Below are 22342 nucleotides of genomic sequence, written 5' to 3' on the forward strand. Positions count from 1 at the left end.
GCACGATATATTTTATATGCACCATTCCATAGACAGGATAGCACATACCACAACTATTGATATACCAGTCGAGGTGCACTGGCTGGAGCGAAAAATAGCCCAATGGGCCCACTGATGGGGATCGATCCCAAACCGACCGCGCATCAAGCGAACACTTTACCACTGGGCTACGGACAAAAAAAGAAACACGTTGCTGTCCAAAGAGAACGCAGCACAGTCTTATACCCCGAGCATAAAATGTTTACTTCCTGGTTGGAGAGAGGACACAAAATGTCGAAGTGTTGGTCGTCTCTGCTTCTCGTCGCATCGTGGATTTGTTTTAAAACACACTCAGTGTCAGGTAGGAGAAATTCTTAAATTATTAGGTATTACTTTAATAGTAAAGAGGTTAACAGGCGCTAGATGTCTTACGAGTGTGGATTTAAGTTTACGATATTACAGGTATTCAACACCACAAACACAGCCTGTATACACAGACACATACACACGCATATACACACATATATGTGCGCACGCTCGCAAACACACACTCACAAACACACACACACACACACACACACACACACACACCACACACACACACACACACACACACACGAATATATGTAGGGTTTGGATTTTCTTCTTTCTTTGTGACTCTCAGCTGTATTTCGCTCTATAGTATTAATTAACAATAAACCCATGAGACTGTTGTAGCGTGGTCTGGAACTGAGATGGGGGGGGGGGGGGGTCGGCTAATATAAACCAAGCGGATAATTGTGTTGACATTTTCCTTGGACACCTATATCAATAGTCTAATATTGAACTATAAAAATAGTTTTAGTCTCAGCGAGTTTGCGGGTCGGGAGGATCCACACGAACACATACTCGTATGCAGTCAGGCGAGTCCAGTGACCTTACGTTACACAATATATATTTCGCTATCAGGTCGTAAAACAGCTTATATTACAGAAATGACAGGAAAATATAATTGCTCAACGACACTTAGCACATTTTAAAACTTAGATTAATTAAACATGGTCATTTCGACACTTGGCTTTGTTTAAGAATTCATACGAGTACGAGTCTAGGGGTCTGACTGATAGTAATGTGTGATATATTTTGTATTTGTGCAAATACTGCTTGATGCTCACAATAAACTAAAATACGTTTATTCAGTGTACAGCAGGGTACATTACATACTGACACCAAAATTTGTATGAAATGCTCATGCGAATACGTGCGAAAATGAAGAATGCTAATTAAAACATTGTTTAGTCCTGTTTTTGTACTAGTACAGTATATGTAAAATGACAAACTGGAAAAAGAAAATAGCACACCGGATGTGGGGTTGGGGAGGGTGTTGGGGTGTGCCGCAGTCCTCTAGACATGATGGAGGAAAACTAAGTACACTCATACATGTACCTGCACTGTATATATATTGAAGAAAATAGTCCACGTATTTCCCGCATGGTTACACATGGCACCATGAAACTATTTCTGTTTACAGAAATAGAAATAAGTTATTATGTTTACCCCAGAATGTTATTGTATTTTTATCTTACAGGCGCCTGTATGTCAGGGAAATATGGTTTGGACTGTAGCTACACCTGTCACTGTAACGCTGCCAACTGCAATGACATTAACGGTTGTTCTAGTAGTTGCCAGGAAAGATGGTCTGGACCCAGATGCACAACAGGTAAACTAATTCTCTGATGACTATTTCTGAAATGATTATATGAATTAAGGACTAATTTCAAGTGTATGTATGCATGTATGTATGTATGTATGTATGTATGTATGTATGGCACCGAATCGCTCGTAAATTGCAGACTAACCACGATGCATTGTGAGCTATCCAGACATGCATAAAAAGGATGCGGTTTAACTCAACCACATGCATGTATGTATACATCTCTCTATATCCCCCTTCACTACGTACACGCACACACACACAGACACACACACACATATATATATATATATATATATATGTATATATATAGAGAGAGAGAGAGAGAGAGAGAGAGAGAGAGAGAGAGAGAGAGAGAGAGAGAGAGAGAGAGAGAGAGAGAGAGAGAGAGAGAGAGAGAGAGAGAGAGAGAGAGAGAGAGAGAGAGGTTATTACCAGAGTGCTTTTCGGTATCGTCAATATCATATATTAGGAATACAAATTGTATTATGCGAGCCTCCGACGAGCATAATACATTATTTTTATTCCTAATATATAATATTGACGATACCGAAATACACGAGGGTAATAATCTCTTTATCATATAAACTCAAGCTTAATACAACATGTTTTTGTAAACTGTACACGCAACTTTAATTCCATTCTGCCATTACTAGATAGACGTAAGAATATGTGGCGCGGTGTATTTTTGAATGGAAATAACGTCAAACGCGAATGGCGTCATTTTGGATGTCCTTACATCAAAATAAAGTTATGCCTAATTTTTTTATGTTTTCTGAACGCTGGACACCTTTTAGTGTCAAATTGCCATTGAAATGTTTTTATTTGATGACTATGAATGCATACGTCAATCATGTAGACACATGTTTATATTTTCCTTCATTTATATTGCAACGTCTTTTACCAGTTTTTTGTTCATCAATTAAAGAACAGTGTGTAAGATGCTGACAGTCACCGGTAGCAATACTATATTAATAGTGAGGGTATTTTATTTTGGCAGCTAAATGGTTATATACTATACTATATTAATAGTCTGGGTATTTCATTTTGGCAGCTCAACTAAATGTGTTATAGATATAATATTATAGATGCAGTTGATATTTCAGAAAATGTAGCTTTACAGAAAACTACCTACCAGAGTTCATACATCCCAGGTTACACGGACGTCGCTGTGCTTGCTGTAGATGGCAACCGTCGCGCTTATGGAGGAGTCTGTATGATAACTGGAACTAATATGCCATACACGTGGTGGGAAATAGACTTGGGAAGAGACTACTACATACACAAACTAGATATTTACTTCCGCATCGACTGTAAGTAGTGCATTATATATGCAAACTATGCCTGCCGAAACCCGAATTTCATTTACATGTTACAAGCATATAAATACTTACCCTATATTCATTGTTATCCCCCACACACTTCAAACATTTTCGCCAATGGCCATGTAGTGAGATAACACGATGTTAGGAACATATTTATTTAACCATGTGGACATTATACAAAATCATCATTGCTATTTCATAGTATGTAAGACGAACAAAAGACAATTGCAAGAGCGACAACGTTAGCAATACCAGGGTATAAACCGTTGTATGGAAATTAATGAAACTATACTTCATCCCATCCTCATGTTGTTGTTTTTTTATTTCTTTTTTGTAAATAATTTCAGCCTATATTTGTGTGCAATTTAGAAAACAATCGATTCAGAAATAAATAACTGGTAGTGAATTCCATAGTATGAAAAAAGCGTTCACTGTGGAAAGGACTATAGACTGTGTCGTGTATGTTACTACTGAACAGTGTTTTCGTTTACTGGACCCTTTTTGACGACTGAACTTTCATATTAATGGCATTTCTTTGTTTACAAAATCAATGTCTGTATATGCAACGTATTTCTGATCATTTACAGCAGCCCAAACTAGTTTGTATTTTCTAATACACATACGAACTTACAGGGGTATAAAATCTAGTTTGAGTTACTACGGTACCATTATGTTACAATCAGTGTCGCTTGGACAGTTTATACATAGAAAAAAACAAAATAAAAATAAAAAAATAAAAAATGAAGAAGAAAAAAAGAAGGAAAAAGAAGACAATAAGTTTTCCTTTGTGTCTACTTAGCAAGCATTCTCAACATAGACAATAGTAATGGTTTATGATAATATATTTATTAAATATACCCTCTGGTAGTAGTAGTTGTAGTAGTAGTAGTAGTAGTAGTAGTAGTAGTAGTAGTAGTAGTAGTAGTAGTAGTAGCAGCACCAACAGTAGTAGTAGTAGTTTTTGAAGTTGTAGTAGTAGTAGTAGTAGCAATAGTAATAATAGAAGTAGTTTTTTTTACAAACGCGTTGGTGAGAACATCATGCATTATTTGTGATAATACATACTTGTTTACACACGTACGTGTATCAACAATTCGAAGATATACGAATGGCTGCTCCTAGGTGATGACCAGGTCACCAATGTCATACGCCAAGTAAAACAAATAGCGCGATGGAAATCGATCACACAGTGATGTATAGTTAACCTGACAATCATGTGTCTGTGACGTGTAAGTCAGCTACAAGTGCACTGGATGTAAGTAACATTTATTCGACAAATATGTTAAATTTGCTTAAAACTGGTTTTTGAGGTTATGTAAGAAATAGAATAATACATTCGTGTCCGTTAGATAACATTTATCTCACAACTCGTTGTTTAAAAACGTATTAAACTCGTTTTCGCTCGTTAGATGCATTTTTAAACAATTCGTTGTGAGATAAATGGTATCTAACGGCCATTCATATATTATTCTCTTTGTAGTAGCAATAGAAGCAGTAGTAGCAATAGTAGTAGAAGTAGTAGTACTACTATCATAACCACAACTACCACTGCTACAATAACTACCACCACTACTACTACTACCTATACTGCAACTACTACTACTACCACAACCATTATTACTGATGCTACTACTACTACTACTACTACTACTACTACTACTACTACTACTACTACTACTACTACTACTGTCATAACAAACACTACCACCACAATCACCACTACTACTATAACAACAACAACAACATTACGAAACAATAAGCTATTACTACCACCACCACTGCTACATACTACTACAACAACAACTACTACAACTAGCGGTAATGGAATATATAATAAAATATCCACCTATGTTATCCTTGACATCTATACATTATTATTTTAACAGATAACGTTCGGAGAAATGGTGTTCATATCTACAGTTCAAGAGAAGCCAACCAAACGAATGCGGGCCACCTGTGTGGTACAACCACTATAACCAGTCCTGATATAGCAACTGTTATATGTGACAGTACAGCCAGATACATCACTCTCTACAGGAACATATCAAACAGTAACGGTGAAAGCATGATGGACTTTTGTGAAGTAGAAGTGTATGGTAAGTATATATTCTAGTATATTCCATTGACCACTCATACAACTGTGTCTTATTTGCGATCATTGCGCAATAATGTTCTTATTTATTTCCGATTTATGTTTTGCTACTTTGTAGTTTTTGCTCTATTTTGTGATATATACCTCATTGGTCTCACATTTAATCAGTGTCATATTGTTTGATTATAGGTGTCGACCTTGAGATATTTCATAAATAATAATATATATATATATATATATAATAAATAATATTTAAAACTTTGAACACAGACGTATAGGCTACAACAATCCATTAATTGTGAAGACAAAACCGTAACACATACAAACTACAGAGTCCAAAGGGAATTTGACAAAATAGTTGTTGAATGCATGAATCTCTATCTAGTGCCTCGTCCATATGAGGACCTTCAATGAACATTTCATGTTTCGTGCACTGCCAAAAGAGGACTGCCATTCAGTTTATTAAATCAAATTTAATACAGTAATTAGTGGCAAAGCCTAAACAGTGAACAAAAGCATATCTCAGCATAAAAGATGATTTTAATTTATCTTCTTGCTTAATATATCCAGTTAAGGGTTATGTACATTGTTCTGGGCCCAGACATCAGTGGTGTTTGCCTAGCATTGGCAACACTGAAGAAAAATACACCCATCAGTTACTATGTGAGAATATTCTAGATGGTATCTGTTATGCCTGTTTGGTGCTTTTTTCTTCTTTTTTTAAAATATATATTTCCAATATTTGAAATAAACATGGCGAACAGGTAATTAATTGCCTATATTAACGCCTTACCCTTACATTTTTACACACGTTTCATCAGCAAGAATGGAAACAATCATATTGTATTTTTTTATTTTGTTTTAAAGATATTTATTTTCAATATTTGGAATAAATATGGCGAACAGGCAATCGCCCATATTAACGCCATTCCGTTAATTTTTTATACACATTTTATGAGCACGAATGGTACCAGTAGTATGGTATTTAACATATTTCAGAATAACATTTAAATTTAAGTCACAGAAGCAAGGATTAAATAGCAACAAAAAGAAATGGAAATCGAAAGCTGGTGTACTAAATGCATGACAATATCAAATGTTATAGAACACGTTTTCTGAATATGGATGATTAGAATCTGTGTGTAGAATTTATAAATGATGGGATGCGATGAAAATCCATACTGTTAACAGAAGGGGCAGTTCTAGATTACCAAATAAGAGCAGTTTTCATTAACCTGTAAATGTTATGGCGGTTTTCAGTGCATGCTGTTTTTGGTGTTTCGTCGATCATTTGGTAACACCGCTACTAATGACCACAAAATCGATTTTGTAATGTGTTGACGTTCCGTTCCCTCACCCTCGCACACGCACAACACTTTATCTTTTTCAAAATTGTATTTTACTGCCCCAGAATGACTATTTGTATAGTCAGTTAAACACAGCATTTTGTGATATCGGATGTTTGGCTGTATTAATATTATTATGAAATCACTTGGAGAGTTCACACATTTCTATCCCTTTAGGAAACACGAGCGTTTTGCACCATCGTTCAACAAACGGTGATCATTGTTTGGATAACTTGAATTGTGACGCACTGTTACAGTCCTGCTTATAGAACAGGAATATGTTTTGAGGTAATGTATGTATTATTTCAATTTGTGATGCTGGCACTTTCGGTGATGACTGCAGCCAGTTCTGTCACTGTCAAGATGGACCGTGTAACTACACAACTGGATACTGTACAGGAGGATGTAAACCAAACTGGACTGGCGCGAACTGTAATGGTAAGGTATTGTTTCGTAATGTTATTGCCAATATCTACCTACATGTATATTAGTGGAGCAAATATCTAGGGCTATCTTTCAAGGGGATGGTCTACGGAGTATAACAGTTATTATTACATTATTATATACCAAAATGTTCGTCTTGGTCTCTAGTTTTCAAATCCTGTGTTTGCCACCTTGGTAAACCTTACATAACTCCACAATTCAAGATGGCGTCCAACATAGCCGTCATTTATGCAAATGAACCTTGAAACTATAAAACATGTCTAATTCTCTTTCTATGCATAAAATCTGGTATTTAAATTACTCAGCGACTGTCAAAATGGTAAACGAGTATATCTTTAGAAAAAAAGGAATATTATTTCAATAAATGAATCAAAATGGCTGCCAAACCATACCACATGATGGCAACTCAATCTTAATACCATACGTACAATAATTATTGTTGCATTTTTATTATTTGTTTTGTATTTGGGCATATTTTTGAGACATATGGCTACAAATTACGTTGATTATGCATGTTTTAATGTCAGAAATGCTTCTTTTTACATATCGTTTCTTAGAATCAAGCTAATCAGGTAAATTTCATATAAACAATTAGTTTGTCAACAATAGTTTGTCCTGGACAAAAGATAGTACATTTGCAGTTGAAGTTGCAGTTTGGAGCTGATGAGTTATCTGTCTATTATTTACATGTGGAATTGGCACAAAAGAGCAGACGACACCTGAAAATTCACAATTGTGTAATATTTAATGCAAGGTGTTTTCCTGCACTCCAATATACTACCTGCCTGTCCACGATTTACATAACTAGGTACATTTTCCCAGAAGGACTTTGCAATAATGCTTATTTGGTTTCTGTTTTGAGAAACCTTCTAAAATGGATTGGCATGTGACGGATAAATTAGCATATGGCCACAGTAAACTGCCCAAAACATTTTCCAAGTAATACGATTGACAATGCAAAACAGATCACATGTAGTTTATCAGTCAGTTTGAAAATATTAATTCCATAGTCATCATTTAGGTATTCCTATTTCTACATAAGAATTTCTAAAAGCTTTTGTGAGATAAATTTCAAATATATGCAAATTTTTATATGCAGATATTGGTCAATTTTGTAAGTCAATCAACATTACAGTAGCTGAATAACTGAACCACCGACTTTCTGACTTTTTTCAGACCATAACTCATATAGACAGAAAGTAGAGCTCACAATTACAAGATACATTTGATACATATTAGATACAGAAACGGTGATTTTGATTACTGGAACAATATACAGAATATATATCATGGATGAGAACGACCAAAGTGAAACAACACCGAACGATAGGATATTTAAATCTGATAGATGTGTGTCAATCAAGGTGGTAAGCTTACATTGGGAGCGGCTGACAATTGGGATCACAACGAACAGACAGTGGATGGCAAAATGACCACTCATGCCATGACCTCTGTCTTAGTATCGCCAAAGATTGGCGAGAAAGTATCTTGCCCACGAGTACCCAGGATACAAGACTTTCGATGTATCAGGCAGATGTTGAAAGCAGTTATTTTTCAGGAATACATATTGTAATGGCAATGTCTACACTCCATTTGAAGCCCATCACAGCCCATGTGACCCGGTCCATAGCACGTGCACAGCACCATTGAGGCAAAAGTGTTTTTTCACGTGCCACTGGTCACGTGACTACAATAGCACATGTTTTTTCATCGTTACTTGTTCATAGTAGTCTGACACAAAGACAAAATACATTAAAACAATATTTTTTATGACCTGTTTCGATGCTAGCCTAACACATGTGCAGCGTGAACATGCCGTCGGCATGTGGCACGCAGGAACGTCATTAGCTGACGTTGCAAGAGTGCTGGGTTGCAGTCGACGGGAATTTTATGATCTGCGGACAAGAGTACAACAAACGGGCACTACAGCTGATCGCCTCCGACCGGGTAGACCACGTGTGACGTCATAAGCAGATAACCGTGATATTATATTACGTCACCTCCGCAACCATTTCTCGACAGCTACAACAACCAGTAATGAACTTTTCAGATGTCGGGTGTCCGCGCAAACGATCCGAAATCTGCTGCGAACCACTCACCTCCACGCACGGCGCCCATATGTTGGACTCATGTTGATCCAATTTCATCGACGTCAACGTCAACTGTTGGCACAATGCCACTTGCGATGGGCTCAGAGGAAATAGAATAGAGTCGCGTTTAGCGATGAATCAAGATTCACACTGCGATTTGCCGATGGCAGGCAGAGGGTTTGGAGACGACATGGTAAACGTCATGCTCAGTGTTGTGTCAGTTTGACAGATTCGGAGGCAGTAGTGTAATGGTTTGGGGTGCTTTCTGTGGAAATGGACGTTCTCCACTTCTTGTTATCCGTGGCAATCTCAATGATGCTGCATACCGTGACCAGGTGCTGGCCCAGGAACTTGTGCCCTTCATGTCAGCTCATGGTTAGGGCCTCCACGAGTCCAAAATATTGTACTCAAGTACTCGAAGGTCAAACTCGAACCGGACCAGAGTACCCGACACTTACACTAGATGATGATGAGATTAAGTAATAAGGTAAAATAGCATTATGCATCTTAATTCCAGTGCTGAACATGGATGCCAAAGCATGCCATTGTATTGCATTTAGAAACGGGTTGATATGATATGGATGGATGGCCAGTTTAAAAAGAGAGACTAGCGCATGGTCATATAATTATTTTATAACTTATATCGTTGATTATCTACCGCTGAAATTATTGTCCTACATTGTCCAATGTATTACAGTTGAAAATTGTATTCCACCTTTTACAGGTACTCGAGTCCTGTGAACGAATATTCTTGCTAAACTCGGCCTGTGAATACCCTACTCATGGTACAGGCCTAATCTTTCAGCATGTCAACGCCAGACCCCACTCTGCCATCTTAACGAGGCGATACCTGAGGAACGCGGGCATCAATGTCATGGATTGGCCTTCCAAGGTCGTCCGACCTGAATCCGATCGAGCACGTCTAGGATGTGCTGGGGAGACGCCTGCACACTCTTAGGAACCCTCCACAGACTTTGCAGGAATTTGGTGCCTCATTAGTGGGACAATGGTGCCGTATCCCTAATTCAGTCTTTACACGCATCAGGCAGCCAATGAGGTGTTACTTTGCAGTTGTGGGTACACATGGAGGGTATACGCGCTACCGAACCTGTGATTTCATCAGACGACCCTGATTATGAATTACCATTTTGACTGTTTGTGGTTTTGACAAATGCTGGGGGGGGGGGGGGGGGGGGGGGGGGGGGCATCGAACATATTTTTGACTCAACATTTATCCCTATTCTTTCCTTGGACGTCATGCAGTAAAAAAAACCCACCTCATTTAACACGTTATTCTCAAATATTTGCTAATTAGCCAAGATGAAACGGTTGTGAAGTTTTTAATTTTACTCATTATATTCTTTCTGTCATGTTCACAGAGGGATATGACAGTGAATCAGACTGAGACAGATAAGCTTGATGTGTACTGCTTCATTTCAATTACTGAAGACCGAACATGCGTCATTTGATTTGATGTTAACTTCCCAGTCGGTGGGTAAGGGTTCGTTCCATTTATATGTTATCATTTTGTGTTAAGCATAGTTCAAAACAATGGTTAACAAACTTATTCACTAGTTAGTTGACAAATAAATATTTCATAAGAGATCAGAAACTGTATTGGTTCATAACAATGGATAATTCGAGCAATAAAGATAAGAATGTTTTTTTTTCAATGTATTTTTGTCCAGATCCCATGCCCTTTTCAGGAATACAGATCCATGCTTTGTAGGCAACTCTTGATGCTTTCAAGGCTAATGCTATTTTTCTTTATGGTAAGAAATACCATTTATAAGTAACTGGGCAAACTTTAACCAACCATATTGACATGTTGAGTACTTAAGTTCAACAAAAAATGTTTTGTTTTATATAATTGCTATTGACAGCCATATTGGATGCATTTTTACGAACCATATCCAATAATTAATGAGAAACCAGGCATATATGTCATGCAAACAGTACTAGGAATACATTTAAGAGCATTTGCAATCATTTCAAAATAATTTGCTCCATTAGGAAGCTCTCAGAGGCAACCAGTGTCACTTAATGTAAAATTCTTATTTTTGGTCACCATCATGGACGCCATCTTGAATTGTGGACTTATGCAAGGTTTGCCAAGGTAGCAAACACTGGATTTGAAAACTAGACACCAAAACGAACATTTTGGTATATAATAACAAATGTTATACTCCGTAGACCACTATCTCCCATTTTTAGGCTACTTATGGGATCATATTTGCTCCGCTGTTGAGTTATGATGAGTTACTTTGATCACTTTGACACAATCAAACAACTAATATGTTCTATTACTACCAGGTATTTTTGAGGGTTGTGTCGACGGGAAAGGCTTAAATATATTAACAAACGAGAACAAGGTAGCCAGATCGGTACAATAAAGCACAGATACTTCAGTTATGCAGGCTGCGTGCGTGCGTGCATGCGTGCGTGATTGTGTGTGTGTTTGTGTGTGTGTGCGTGTATACTTACGCATATGTTTGTGTAGTATGTGGTTATGATGTTGGGCTTTGGATTTTCTTATCCAGATCTAAAAAGTGAATATCCTAAATATATCTTGTCGATCACCATTTCACTTCCAACCTCAACCATTTTTCTATTATTTGTTTATTTCTATACTTGTAAAATATTATTTCCTTGGATAAAATGTGAAGTGGTCTGTTCAGCCTATTCGCCCCGTAGAACACACAGCAGTCATCCTGTATCCATAGCTGAAAATTAATAGGCAAATGTCCTCCAACTACTGGGATCACTTCATACCAACAATACTACAGGGACTATTTAAAACCACTTACAAAATTCGGTATATATTAACATGAATATTTCAGGTTGTGACTCCAGTCACTATGGTGACTTATGTAGTAAACAATGTTCCAGTAGACATTGCGACGACACAACCGGGATATCATCATGTGACGCCAGAGGGTCATGCGACAGGGGATGTGAAGCAGGATGGAAGGGAACAGACTGTCTGGAAAGTAATAAAAATAGTCTTATCTCATTAGATACAGTACAACAATGTGCAACTAGTGTTAGTACTTAGGTGTATTTCTTTATATTATTATTCGATCCATTAATCTAAATAATGTGGTTAGTGATATATTATATATGACAATGCAGTTGAGTAAATGAGCAGTATGGTATATTTTTAATATAAGATATTTCTGTTCTGAATCTTAAATATGATGTTAATAAGTACACTTCAATATATCTAAGATATTTCAAATTATCATTGTTCATTCACCATAATACAAAACCTCAATATAAATGAATATAATTCACTTTTTGTTACATTCATTACAATTTAACGTCATCCCATCAGTCCAGCCCTATCAAGGCGAGTTTGTTCATTTGTCGATTAACTTAAAAATAACGTTGTCGGGGAACGTCATATCTAATGACGTCATTTTACATTTGTACTTGTTTTACTGACACTTATTGTTTAAGAACCAAACATAACTCAAAATGAAGTATGACCTTTTAGCGTTACTTTTAGTATTAATAATTATGTTTTAAATATAATTATATGTATTGTCTTTTATTTCGTTTACATTCCTCTTGGTACGAAAATCATTCACAAACTTATGTGAGAACTGCTTCGTCGATTCACACAGTTTGTGGATAAACAAATGACATGCAATACTTAAATGAATACAATAATATGTATCCTTAAATCATAATCCCAAGTTTATATTTACGTCATTCCATCTAAATTAGTATTAAAGGTTATAAGGTTGGTCATGTTTTCAACTGTTGTTGATCACGTCGGTGTTACTGCGTTAATATATATTGCATCAGGTGAAAAAATATGCTTTAACAAACAACTTTCCATGTCATAAATATTTCAGAGTGCCCTGATGGTCAATACGGAAAAGCTTGTGGAAAATCGTGTGCGGACCGGAAATGTCTGGATAGCTCCAGTTCCTGTGATCACGTGACTGGAGAGTGTGACAGCGGCTGTCAACGAGGATATCAGTCTGTTGATTGTACCGAGCGTATGTAGTTTGTTTTGATTTACCTTCCCATGGTGTGTACTTCAATAAACATTCAAAGTAAACACCACATTCAGAAAGTAACTATCCCTCACAGAAACATTGGCTCGAGCCCTATGTATTATAGTAATACACTTGATAAGAAAGAAATGTGTTATTTAATGACGCACTCAACACATTTTATTTACGTTTGTATGGTTAAGGACCACACAGATATTGAGAGAGGAAACCCTCTGTCGCCACTTCTTTTCGATCAGCAGCAAGGAATCTTTTATATGCACAATCTCACATACATGGTAGTACATACCACGGCCTTTGATATACCAGTTGTGGTGCACTGGCTGGAACGAGAAATAGCCCAATGGGCCCACCGACGGGGATCGATCCCACGCCGACCGCGCATCGAGCGAGCGTCTGTCTTACCACTGGGCTACATCCCGTCCCATACACTTGATAATGTCCACTAGAACAGATCACAAATTAACTAATCGAGATCGAGAGCTAGTGGATTTGTCGAACCCGGCCACCGTCCGATATCAATATGAAATATATAACAAACGTTCGTAGTTTAAGTCTGCGGCAATGTTCATATGAGCAATGCTAATAAATAATATAAGTGTTAATTTTAAAGTTTAGTTAGGTGTGATAAGAAACATATTTTTATCATCACAGATTTTCAATCCAGTAAAATCTGCTTATATATAGTGACGTCTGTTGAGTAGACATTTGTCTTAAGAGATAACTTCTTTATACTAGTCATCTAGATAATAGCTCTAATGAATTTGCGTTATTCGCATATAACACGTTTAAATATGCTAATACATGAAAGTTGTGTTTTTGTGTTATTCAGTTTGTTCTGTTGGAACATATGGCTACAACTGCAACGCGTCATGTGATGATCGACACTGCAGTGGTAATCAAGACTGTGACAGATTTTTTGGTAACTGTACTCAGGGCTGTGTGAGTGGCTGGGAATTGACAGACTGCGCAGTTGGTATGTTTCTATTACGTTATATCTTAAATGTGATAACCTAGCTTTGCAGATATCTTCATATGTTTATTTAGAATACTGTAATATCATTGATTAACCAGTAATTGCAATATCAGACTATATTTCATTGCATTAATATAGTAATTGCATATATCAGATATATATATATATATATATATATATATATATATATATATATATATATATATATATTGTCTTCCTATTAAATTTAAATATATGGTATGATATTGAAATAACTGGGTTACTTCGTTTTATGTCTTGTTTACAGATAACCAATATCCAGAAACAGAAACATACACGTGGCGTGTTACGTTTACCGTATATTTCTCTATACTTCATTTATAATAGCCCAGAACAAATCAGTTGTGTGTATAGACCACTCACTCGAGTAGCCATTTACTTGTGTGCCCTTTTGTATGCATACATGCTTGATCTACTCTCGCTCAATATATGCTCAGATGATGTTCTCACACATGGATGTGCGTGCGTGCATATATGTATTTGTGTCCTTATGAATATGTGTTATATATTTATTATATGTACAACGGTGATTTAGGGTTCTAATTGTGGCTGCTATTTGTGATCTAGCACAATACAACAATACCTGGATTAAGAATAATTGTATCTGAAACAAATTCTTTGAACGTGTGGCACCACCATTATTTACGCTGTGTTTATTATAGAATGTTTTGATGGCACGTACGGTCCTGAGTGTAAATCCAACTGTAGTGAAAGACACTGCAAAGGAGACATCAAGTCATGTGATACACAAACTGGAACGTGTCTTAATGGTTGTCAGTCAGGATGGAAGAGTACAAGTTGTACCGTAGGTTAGTAAAATAAAAATTAGTTAAATACAATATTGGATTTGTTATTTTATTTGTTTGTTGTAAATAGGCAATCATATTTGTATGGATTAAAATAAATACTTGTCACTATAACAAACAGACTTGGTGCGTGTTGTTGGTCTCTTCAGAGATAATACAACACAGCCAATGCTAATTTATGTTTACTCCTGACGAAACACTACATATATATCTCTAGAACAACAAAACAAAACAATAACAAAACAAAAACAACAACAACAACAACAACAAAAACTACGAACAACAAAAAAAAAAAAACTAGAAAAAGCAAACCAAAAAAAAAAAAAGCAGAACAACAACAAAAACGAAACCCCCCAAAAACACACAATAAAAAACAAACCAAAAACAAAAACAAGAACAAACCCACGACCCCCCCCCCCCCAAAAAACAACAACAAAACAAACAAAGAAACAAAAAAAAAACAACAACACCAAAAAAACCCACCACCAACAACACAAATCCCAACCCAACTACAACCAAATGACTATTGTTCATTTTCCTCATGGTTTGTTTAGCATGTGACACTGGTACATATGGCCCAGACTGTCGGTTACCATGCTCACAGAGACATTGTCAGGACGAAGCTGCCAGTTGTGACCATGTTACTGGTTCCTGTGGAGGTCCATGCAAGGGTGACTGGAAGGACATAGACTGTACAGGTAAGAATTCCATACACGGTGTCGACTTCAATACAGTAATGTAATTAACAAATATCTTCAAAATATTCCATTCAAAATATTGTATTACACAGTGTGAAAAGATATTTAGACACAGTCGTCATAGTGTTAGGCAATTTTATAATTTAGCAAAATATACCTGTAAAGACGTATGCACATAGAAGTATAGACTTGTAACATGTTGAATTCAATATATGAAATGCTCTGCTATGACTTTCGACAAAGGAGATTTTCTAATACCGAGGTGTCCAGTGTCTATCTGTCTGTCCGCCAATTTTTCCTCTGAAAGCAATATCTGAAACGTGGTACAATGATTCTCTGGTTATATGACTGCATTGCCCTATTTTTTATTGGTAATGCATGTCTGGCCATCTGACCTCGTCAACACTGGGTTAAAGTTTGGTGAAAGTTCATATATTATTTGACCATAGTTCGACTTCTGATTTATCCCCTATTTTTACAGACGTCATTCTACTATTTGTTGGGAATATTTTGTCATGGCTGTTTCTGAAGACGTAGTCTCTAAACGACATATCCACGAATGTGACGCAAGGGCAAGGCCATATAGACATTGGTTAAACTTAATGTATGGTTGTAGGTTTTCTAATTTCATTTAACTTTGAATTATTTAATTGATGACTTGCAGTATAATCTCAGGACTAGGTTACGGTCATTTAGAACTTTGTTAACATTTCGTTCAATATTTCTAATTAACTTTATCTCATGAATTCTTTAATAAATGGCTTTCATATTTGTATGAGTGTTCACCAGGTGAGTTTATCATCTGCATCCCAACCCATGATATCAAGTCCATTTGGGACTTCGTTGAAGTTTTTGAAATTAAGTCCAAAATATTTTAACGATTGGATTTTATATTTGGTATATTTGTTCAACAGATGTTTGTTTTTTCCAGCAGCACATAAATATGGTGTCAAGACAAGGTCAATGCCATTTGGAACAATAAAATATGTCTTCAATATCGTTTTAAGATATGATTGTTACCAAGGATGGCTTTTACTATTGTTATGAACAGTCAGTAAGCAAGTCTTTCACAAGTGCATTTATTCCAATTATCTCTGTCCGGTGCTACTCCTGGTTTAGTAGACTAGTCTGATTTAATTTTATTTTGATGTATAATTTGTATATTCCCAACGGCGCGTACAGAGTGTTACTCTTACATTTCACTATCAGTGCACCTGCTTGTGGATGTAGGCAATCATGACTAAAACATTCTTACAGTTTTGTCATTCAAATTTGCTTTGACATAAACGTAGCAAAACGTCTTAGAAAATATCTACGGTAAAGATTCCAAAACGTTATATAAATGATGACTCGCTTATATAATCTCAGGATCAATTTTAACGTCCTTTGGCCACAAAACAATGATTAACATTTCGTTCAATATTTCTAATTACCTTTATCTCTTGATCTTTAATAAATTTCATATTTGGTTGAGTGGCCAGAAAGCATCTTTTAATGCAGTATATCAATCCATTTGGGACTTATTGAAATTTTTGAAATTAAGCCAAAATAGTTTAACGATGGATTTTATATTTGGTATATCGAACCACCTTGGTTTTTTTCCATCCAGCAGCACATAAATATGGTGTCAAGACAAGGTCAATGCCATTTGGAACAGTGCACCACAAAAAACTGTCGACAACGTCTTCAATATCTTTCAATGTCTTATTTATGATTGTTTCCAAGGATGCTTTTACTATTGTTATGATTAGTCAGTAAGTCTTTCTTTCACAACTGTATTTATTCCAATTACCTCTTTTGCGGTGCTGGTCCTCGTTTAGTAAAACTAGTCTGATTGAAAATTTAACTTGATGTATCTTTTCCATATTCCCAACTTGGTACAAAGTGTTGTCTGGTTTAACTTTCACTAATACACTACCTGCTTGTGGATGAGGGTAAGCTATAAACGTTTTCCACTCTGCCTTGTGCAGTAATAAGATTTTGATTTTGAATACAGTTTTGTCATTCAAATTTGCTTTGACATAAACGCAGCAAAACGTCTTAGAAAATATCTACCAGAGATTCCAAACGCTTATTGAAAAACAATGATGACATCGTTATATCACATCCTTCTTGATCAATGTCTGATTTCCTTTGGCAAGGAGAGCAATGATGACATCGTTATTTACACATCCTTTGTTGTTCCGTCTGAACTGCTCGAATCTTAATTCAGAGAAATGTATAAATTTAAATAACTAGAAGACAATTGATAACTTAATTTCGAGAAATACACATCTGCTATAATTGAGTGTCAATCAAAAGTATACGAATAGCATTAAATTAGATATAAAACATTTAATTATGTAAAAACTAATAAAACCAAACCCAGTGAGTAAAAACACAATACAATACAAATATGAAGGTAAGTATATTTTAAAAACGTGTATAAACATTCACTGATCCAATATGTTGTGCAAAACATAGGTGGGCATACTTCAGTCATATAGTAATGGAGGTCTACATGAGTTCCAGAAATGAGGTTGATGAATAAAGCTGAATAACGATATTCTAGACGTTTTGGTTGATTTTTGTTTGCCCAAGTGTTATGTATTTTCTGCTGACTCATTACCGGATAAATTGGTTTCTGAAAAGATGCCGACAGGAAAACACTTCTGAGGAACAAGAGAATCAGTTATGGTAGGGTGTATTTCATCATGTAAATGCAGACCCTCTTAAATCTGCCACTATTGACCCATACTAGCATGGATTTAAAAACTATATTTTAATAGTTGTTAGGAGTGGCCCATACTCTAATACTCTATTGGAATGTACTCCTGGATGCTAACAAATGCTCTAGGTTTAAATATGCTTTACATGTACACTATTGGTCAAAACATAGACCTGATAAGTAAATAATAACATGTTAATGTGCTTAGGTGTTCACCTTTAGTAGATTGTTATTGTTTATTCCTGTTTGAGGGCTAATTTATAGGGATATGAAACAACAAAAATCTTAAGCTTAGTAATATCCAATGTGACACTTGATAAACAAGACATAACTAGCCATATATATATATATATATATATATATATATATATATATATATATATATATACAGTCAAACCTGCCTTATGCGGTCACACAAGGGAGTAGATAAAAGTGTCCGCTTAAGACAGGTGGCCGCTGAGTACAGGTTGCCACATATATAGTCGTTAAAACATTTGTTGTTACTTCTTGTTTTACCATCTGTACTGCTAATCAACGGATACGTGCCTCACAGTTGACTATAAATCAACTTTTGACAGAAATAATGCAAATAGAATGTATTAAATTAACCGTTCTGAACAAGTTTTTTCTTTCTTTTTCCATTTAATTATTTAATTCCTACTTCATACGGTGTATTGTCATAATAAGTGAATCTACAAATGTCAAGCGTAGCATGCCCAGAGGCAATTAGATGCATGCCAGAGTCGTATCTCTTATTTGATACACAGTGGAGATGTCGGGACTGAATGGGTACTAGTATTCCTGAAGGTGTGAAGATCAGTTATTTGCTGCACCTTATCGCTGTTAGAAATGAGAAATTGTTTAACGGGCACATTCAGGACAAGAGTTATCGCTGCTGTTAAAATATCCCTTTTATACAATAGTAAAACTTTACTGTGGCCGCTCAATACAGGTAATTTAGCCATTTGGGATCCCATTTAGGTGGCCGCTGGCCGCGTTAGACAGGTGACCGCTTATTACAGGTGCACTTACATTATAAACCAAATATATTTTGGGAGAAAAAAAGTGTCCACTAATACATCAGAGCAGGTGGCCGCTAGGACATTCACTCATCAAATATAATGAGGTATATGATATATATATATATATATATATATGTGTGTGTGTGTGTGTTGTGTGTGTGTGTGTGTGTGTGTGTGTGTGTGTGTGTGTTTCTTTTATTTTTTAAACAAGTGTGAATGTATAATTCCAAAAGGATGCCGACAGGAAGAACACTTCTGAGTCCACATGCATCAGTTATGGTAAATGGAAGTTGAACATTAGTCTCGAATGCACTTCAAATGAAGTGGGAAATCAATTTCGTAGTGATCAAGATGGGGGGGGGGGGGGGGGGGGGGATTGTGGCGTCCAACGCCTGGGACGGTATTCGTCAATCACAGTTTGAAGATTCCAAAATAACAATAATTTTCTATATTCCGTTTGTGTCAAAAGGAAACCTATGAACTAGCATACCATTATTAACCGGGTTAATGCACTAAATTAATACATGGGTTTATTACATGGATATCAAAGGTAAGTTATATGATAATATGTTTTCTTTAAGTTTTAACGTTACTCACTATATACATGTAGTTGTATGCCAGTTCATTGGTTTTCTGATGGCGGAAACACATTTTACCTTTATCATGTGACCGTAAGAATACTAGCAGAATTTTATCACCTTGCTTTAAACGGCCACTGTATAATTGGTTAATACAAACAGTGGTTGCAGGATACAATTGGATAACCTGGGGATATATTTGTTTTACAGCCCAAGCTGTCACTTCCAACTGTGATTCCACCACCATTGCCCTTTCCGTTGTGGCAGGTGTTCTGTTTGTATTGTTGGTCATAGTGACGAGTCTTTTCATCTGGTAAGTAGATCATCATTTTATGTCTTGATATTTTTTGTTTTTGTTTTGATATTTCACTATTCATTGTACAATGAGCACAACGATATTATTTTAAATATTTATACAGTTGCATAATCATTAAACCACACACTAATAGTTGATATTAACATTAATATTTCAGGTTCTCCTACGTGTTTTTGAAGTGTGTATATATATATATATATATATATATATATATATATTCATTAAGAATGTCATATTGTGATATGCCTAACAAATATTATTTCCCAATAAGTTCGTTTCGACAATTTATAAATTTATATTATTGCAAAATCCAGTAAGGGTGACGAACACGTCATGCTTGATGTCAGAGTTTGGATTTGAACTGCATCTCCATATTGGTAAAGAACTGGCAGCTATTTTAATGGATAAGAGATGAATACTTTCAAAGTAGGCCTACTTTATATTTTTCGGCAAGGATTTTGAAGACAGAACTGTTTATGCAGAGTGTATTACACATTACAACATAGTTGATAGTTTAAATTTAATTATGGAAATATTATATGTGGTATCAATTAATGTGCAATTATTTACAATATACATATGTACAAATTTATAGTCAAATATGACTCTTGCAACGCTGAGAATGAACCGTTAATTTTGAGGTTAGCAATTAAATCTTAAAATATTATAACACACACACACACACACACACACACACACACACACACACACACACACACACACACACACACACACACACACACATACATACATATATATATATATATATATATATATATATATATATATATATATATATATATATATATATATATATATATATAATGAATTGTAGGCACCTCAAAGGTCATAGAGTGAAGTCGGACTCGTATCAGCAAGAGATGAGAAAAATAAACACGAACCCACCCAGCCAACCTACAGACCCCAGCGCTGTAGAATATGAAATCGTCGATAGACAAGATGGCGGCCACAACAGTCCCAGAGCTTTCAGTTCTCAACAAGTCGACACGCCCCGTTCAGCCAATTATGGCAATTCTCCGACGTCACGTGATCAAATTGATGCCCAGCCGAGACATTCTGACAGTGGGGGTGGCTATGTTAATACAGGACAAACGAATGAATACGAAAAGCTTGATTTATCCAACCCACCGCAGAATGACTATGACAGGATAACTGGTGTCTAGACAACTGGGAATGAAAACCCTGTTCATAAGCTCGAGATTACCGAGTAATACGACAACATTTATTACATTAGCAGAAGGGGCTGTAGGATATTTTGTGTTTAGGTAGGAGTAATTATTATGATTTTGAATAATATATGTATTTTGAGTCATATTTGCGATTTGTGTTTTTGTCTAAGTTATTTCTTTTTGAAATTTTATTATTTGTAATTGTATATGATGTGTATATATTTGGTTTTATAATATATTTAGTAGACAGTATATCCTGCTGCATTTATTACAGGATGTCGTTATAGTTATCGTGTTGTCACTGAATAAAAGATGATCCCTGTACTCAGTTCTTGTTTTCTATAAACCCTGGAGCTGACTGTTAAAGTAGCATTACCATATCGATTATAAATATAATTCTGAACCACTCTGAATCAAAGCTGAGCATCGCCCTGTTAAAGTAGCATTACCATATCGATTATAAATATAATTTTGAACCACTCTGAACCAAAGATGAGCATTGCCCTGTTAAAGTAGCATTACCATATCGATTATAAATATAATTCTGAACAATGTTAAATGATATTAACATACTGCAGTAGCATAAAAGGAAGTATGTAATATATAGTAAGGTATATTAGCTGTGGGGAATGGTTATATGATAATAGTGAATTAATTGGGCAAACATTACAACCGGTAGTACAGTATTACAGTAGGTTTTATGACCACCAAAGATCTTGAAGGACGATTGGGGTCAGAAGTGAAATTTAAAAGTTGACATTTTTTTTATTAGTAAATTGCAACTTCAAACAATAAAAATGACTAAAAACAAAACAATATCAACTGTATGATCAACAGAATGAAAAACATTGACAGAAATAATGCTCCACAGTGATTAATCGACCTTCATTGTCAAAATCGAGAATGATACCCCACGCACGTGTACGAGGCAACTGCGCGATGCACGTGCAAACTATGGAATGTGTCTCGGTGTGTTGATAAACAGACCTGAACGTTCTTTACTAAGATGTCTGTGGTCA

General features: G+C 35.8%; 2 protein-coding genes across 2 annotated transcripts; both read left to right on the plus strand.

The window, feature by feature from the left end:
* Nucleotides 1–241: 241 nt before the first annotated feature.
* On the plus strand, nt 242–11942 carry LOC121368298 (cell death abnormality protein 1-like). The gene is made up of 7 exons (XM_041492966.1): nt 242–340; nt 1547–1678; nt 2779–2985; nt 4884–5093; nt 6745–6873; nt 10349–10464; nt 11810–11942. The coding sequence occupies exons 1-6, from the start codon at nt 271–273 to the stop codon at nt 10372–10374; spliced, it is 774 nt and encodes a 257-aa protein (XP_041348900.1). The 5' UTR covers nt 242–270; the 3' UTR covers nt 10375–10464; nt 11810–11942.
* LOC121368733 (multiple epidermal growth factor-like domains protein 10) lies at nt 11042–21420 on the plus strand. Its single transcript, XM_041493482.1, has 7 exons — nt 11042–11075; nt 12830–12976; nt 13824–13967; nt 14669–14815; nt 15367–15510; nt 20028–20130; nt 20969–21420. The coding sequence occupies exons 1-7, from the start codon at nt 11042–11044 to the stop codon at nt 21315–21317; spliced, it is 1068 nt and encodes a 355-aa protein (XP_041349416.1). The 3' UTR covers nt 21318–21420.
* Nucleotides 21421–22342: the final 922 nt, after the last annotated feature.

Source organism: Gigantopelta aegis, chromosome 3 (genome assembly GCF_016097555.1).
Source record: "Gigantopelta aegis isolate Gae_Host chromosome 3, Gae_host_genome, whole genome shotgun sequence".
NCBI classification, from domain to species: domain Eukaryota; kingdom Metazoa; phylum Mollusca; class Gastropoda; order Neomphalida; family Peltospiridae; genus Gigantopelta; species Gigantopelta aegis.

Bases quoted from the DNA above. Each gene is read 5' to 3' on its own strand.
- LOC121368733 (XM_041493482.1), top strand. From the start codon at position 11,042: ATGGACGCCATCTTGAATTGTGGACTTATGCAAG. The intron at 13,968-14,668 runs GTATGTTTCTAT...TGTTTATTATAG, and splicing joins ATTGACAGACTGCGCAGTTG to AATGTTTTGATGGCACGTAC. The intron at 20,131-20,968 runs GTAAGTAGATCA...AATGAATTGTAG, and splicing joins GTGACGAGTCTTTTCATCTG to GCACCTCAAAGGTCATAGAG.
- LOC121368298 (XM_041492966.1), top strand. From the start codon at position 271: ATGTCGAAGTGTTGGTCGTCTCTGCTTCTCGTCGCATCGTGGATTTGT. The intron at 1,679-2,778 runs GTAAACTAATTC...TTGATATTTCAG, and splicing joins TGGACCCAGATGCACAACAG to AAAATGTAGCTTTACAGAAA. The intron at 5,094-6,744 runs GTAAGTATATAT...GTATTATTTCAA, and splicing joins TTGTGAAGTAGAAGTGTATG to TTTGTGATGCTGGCACTTTC.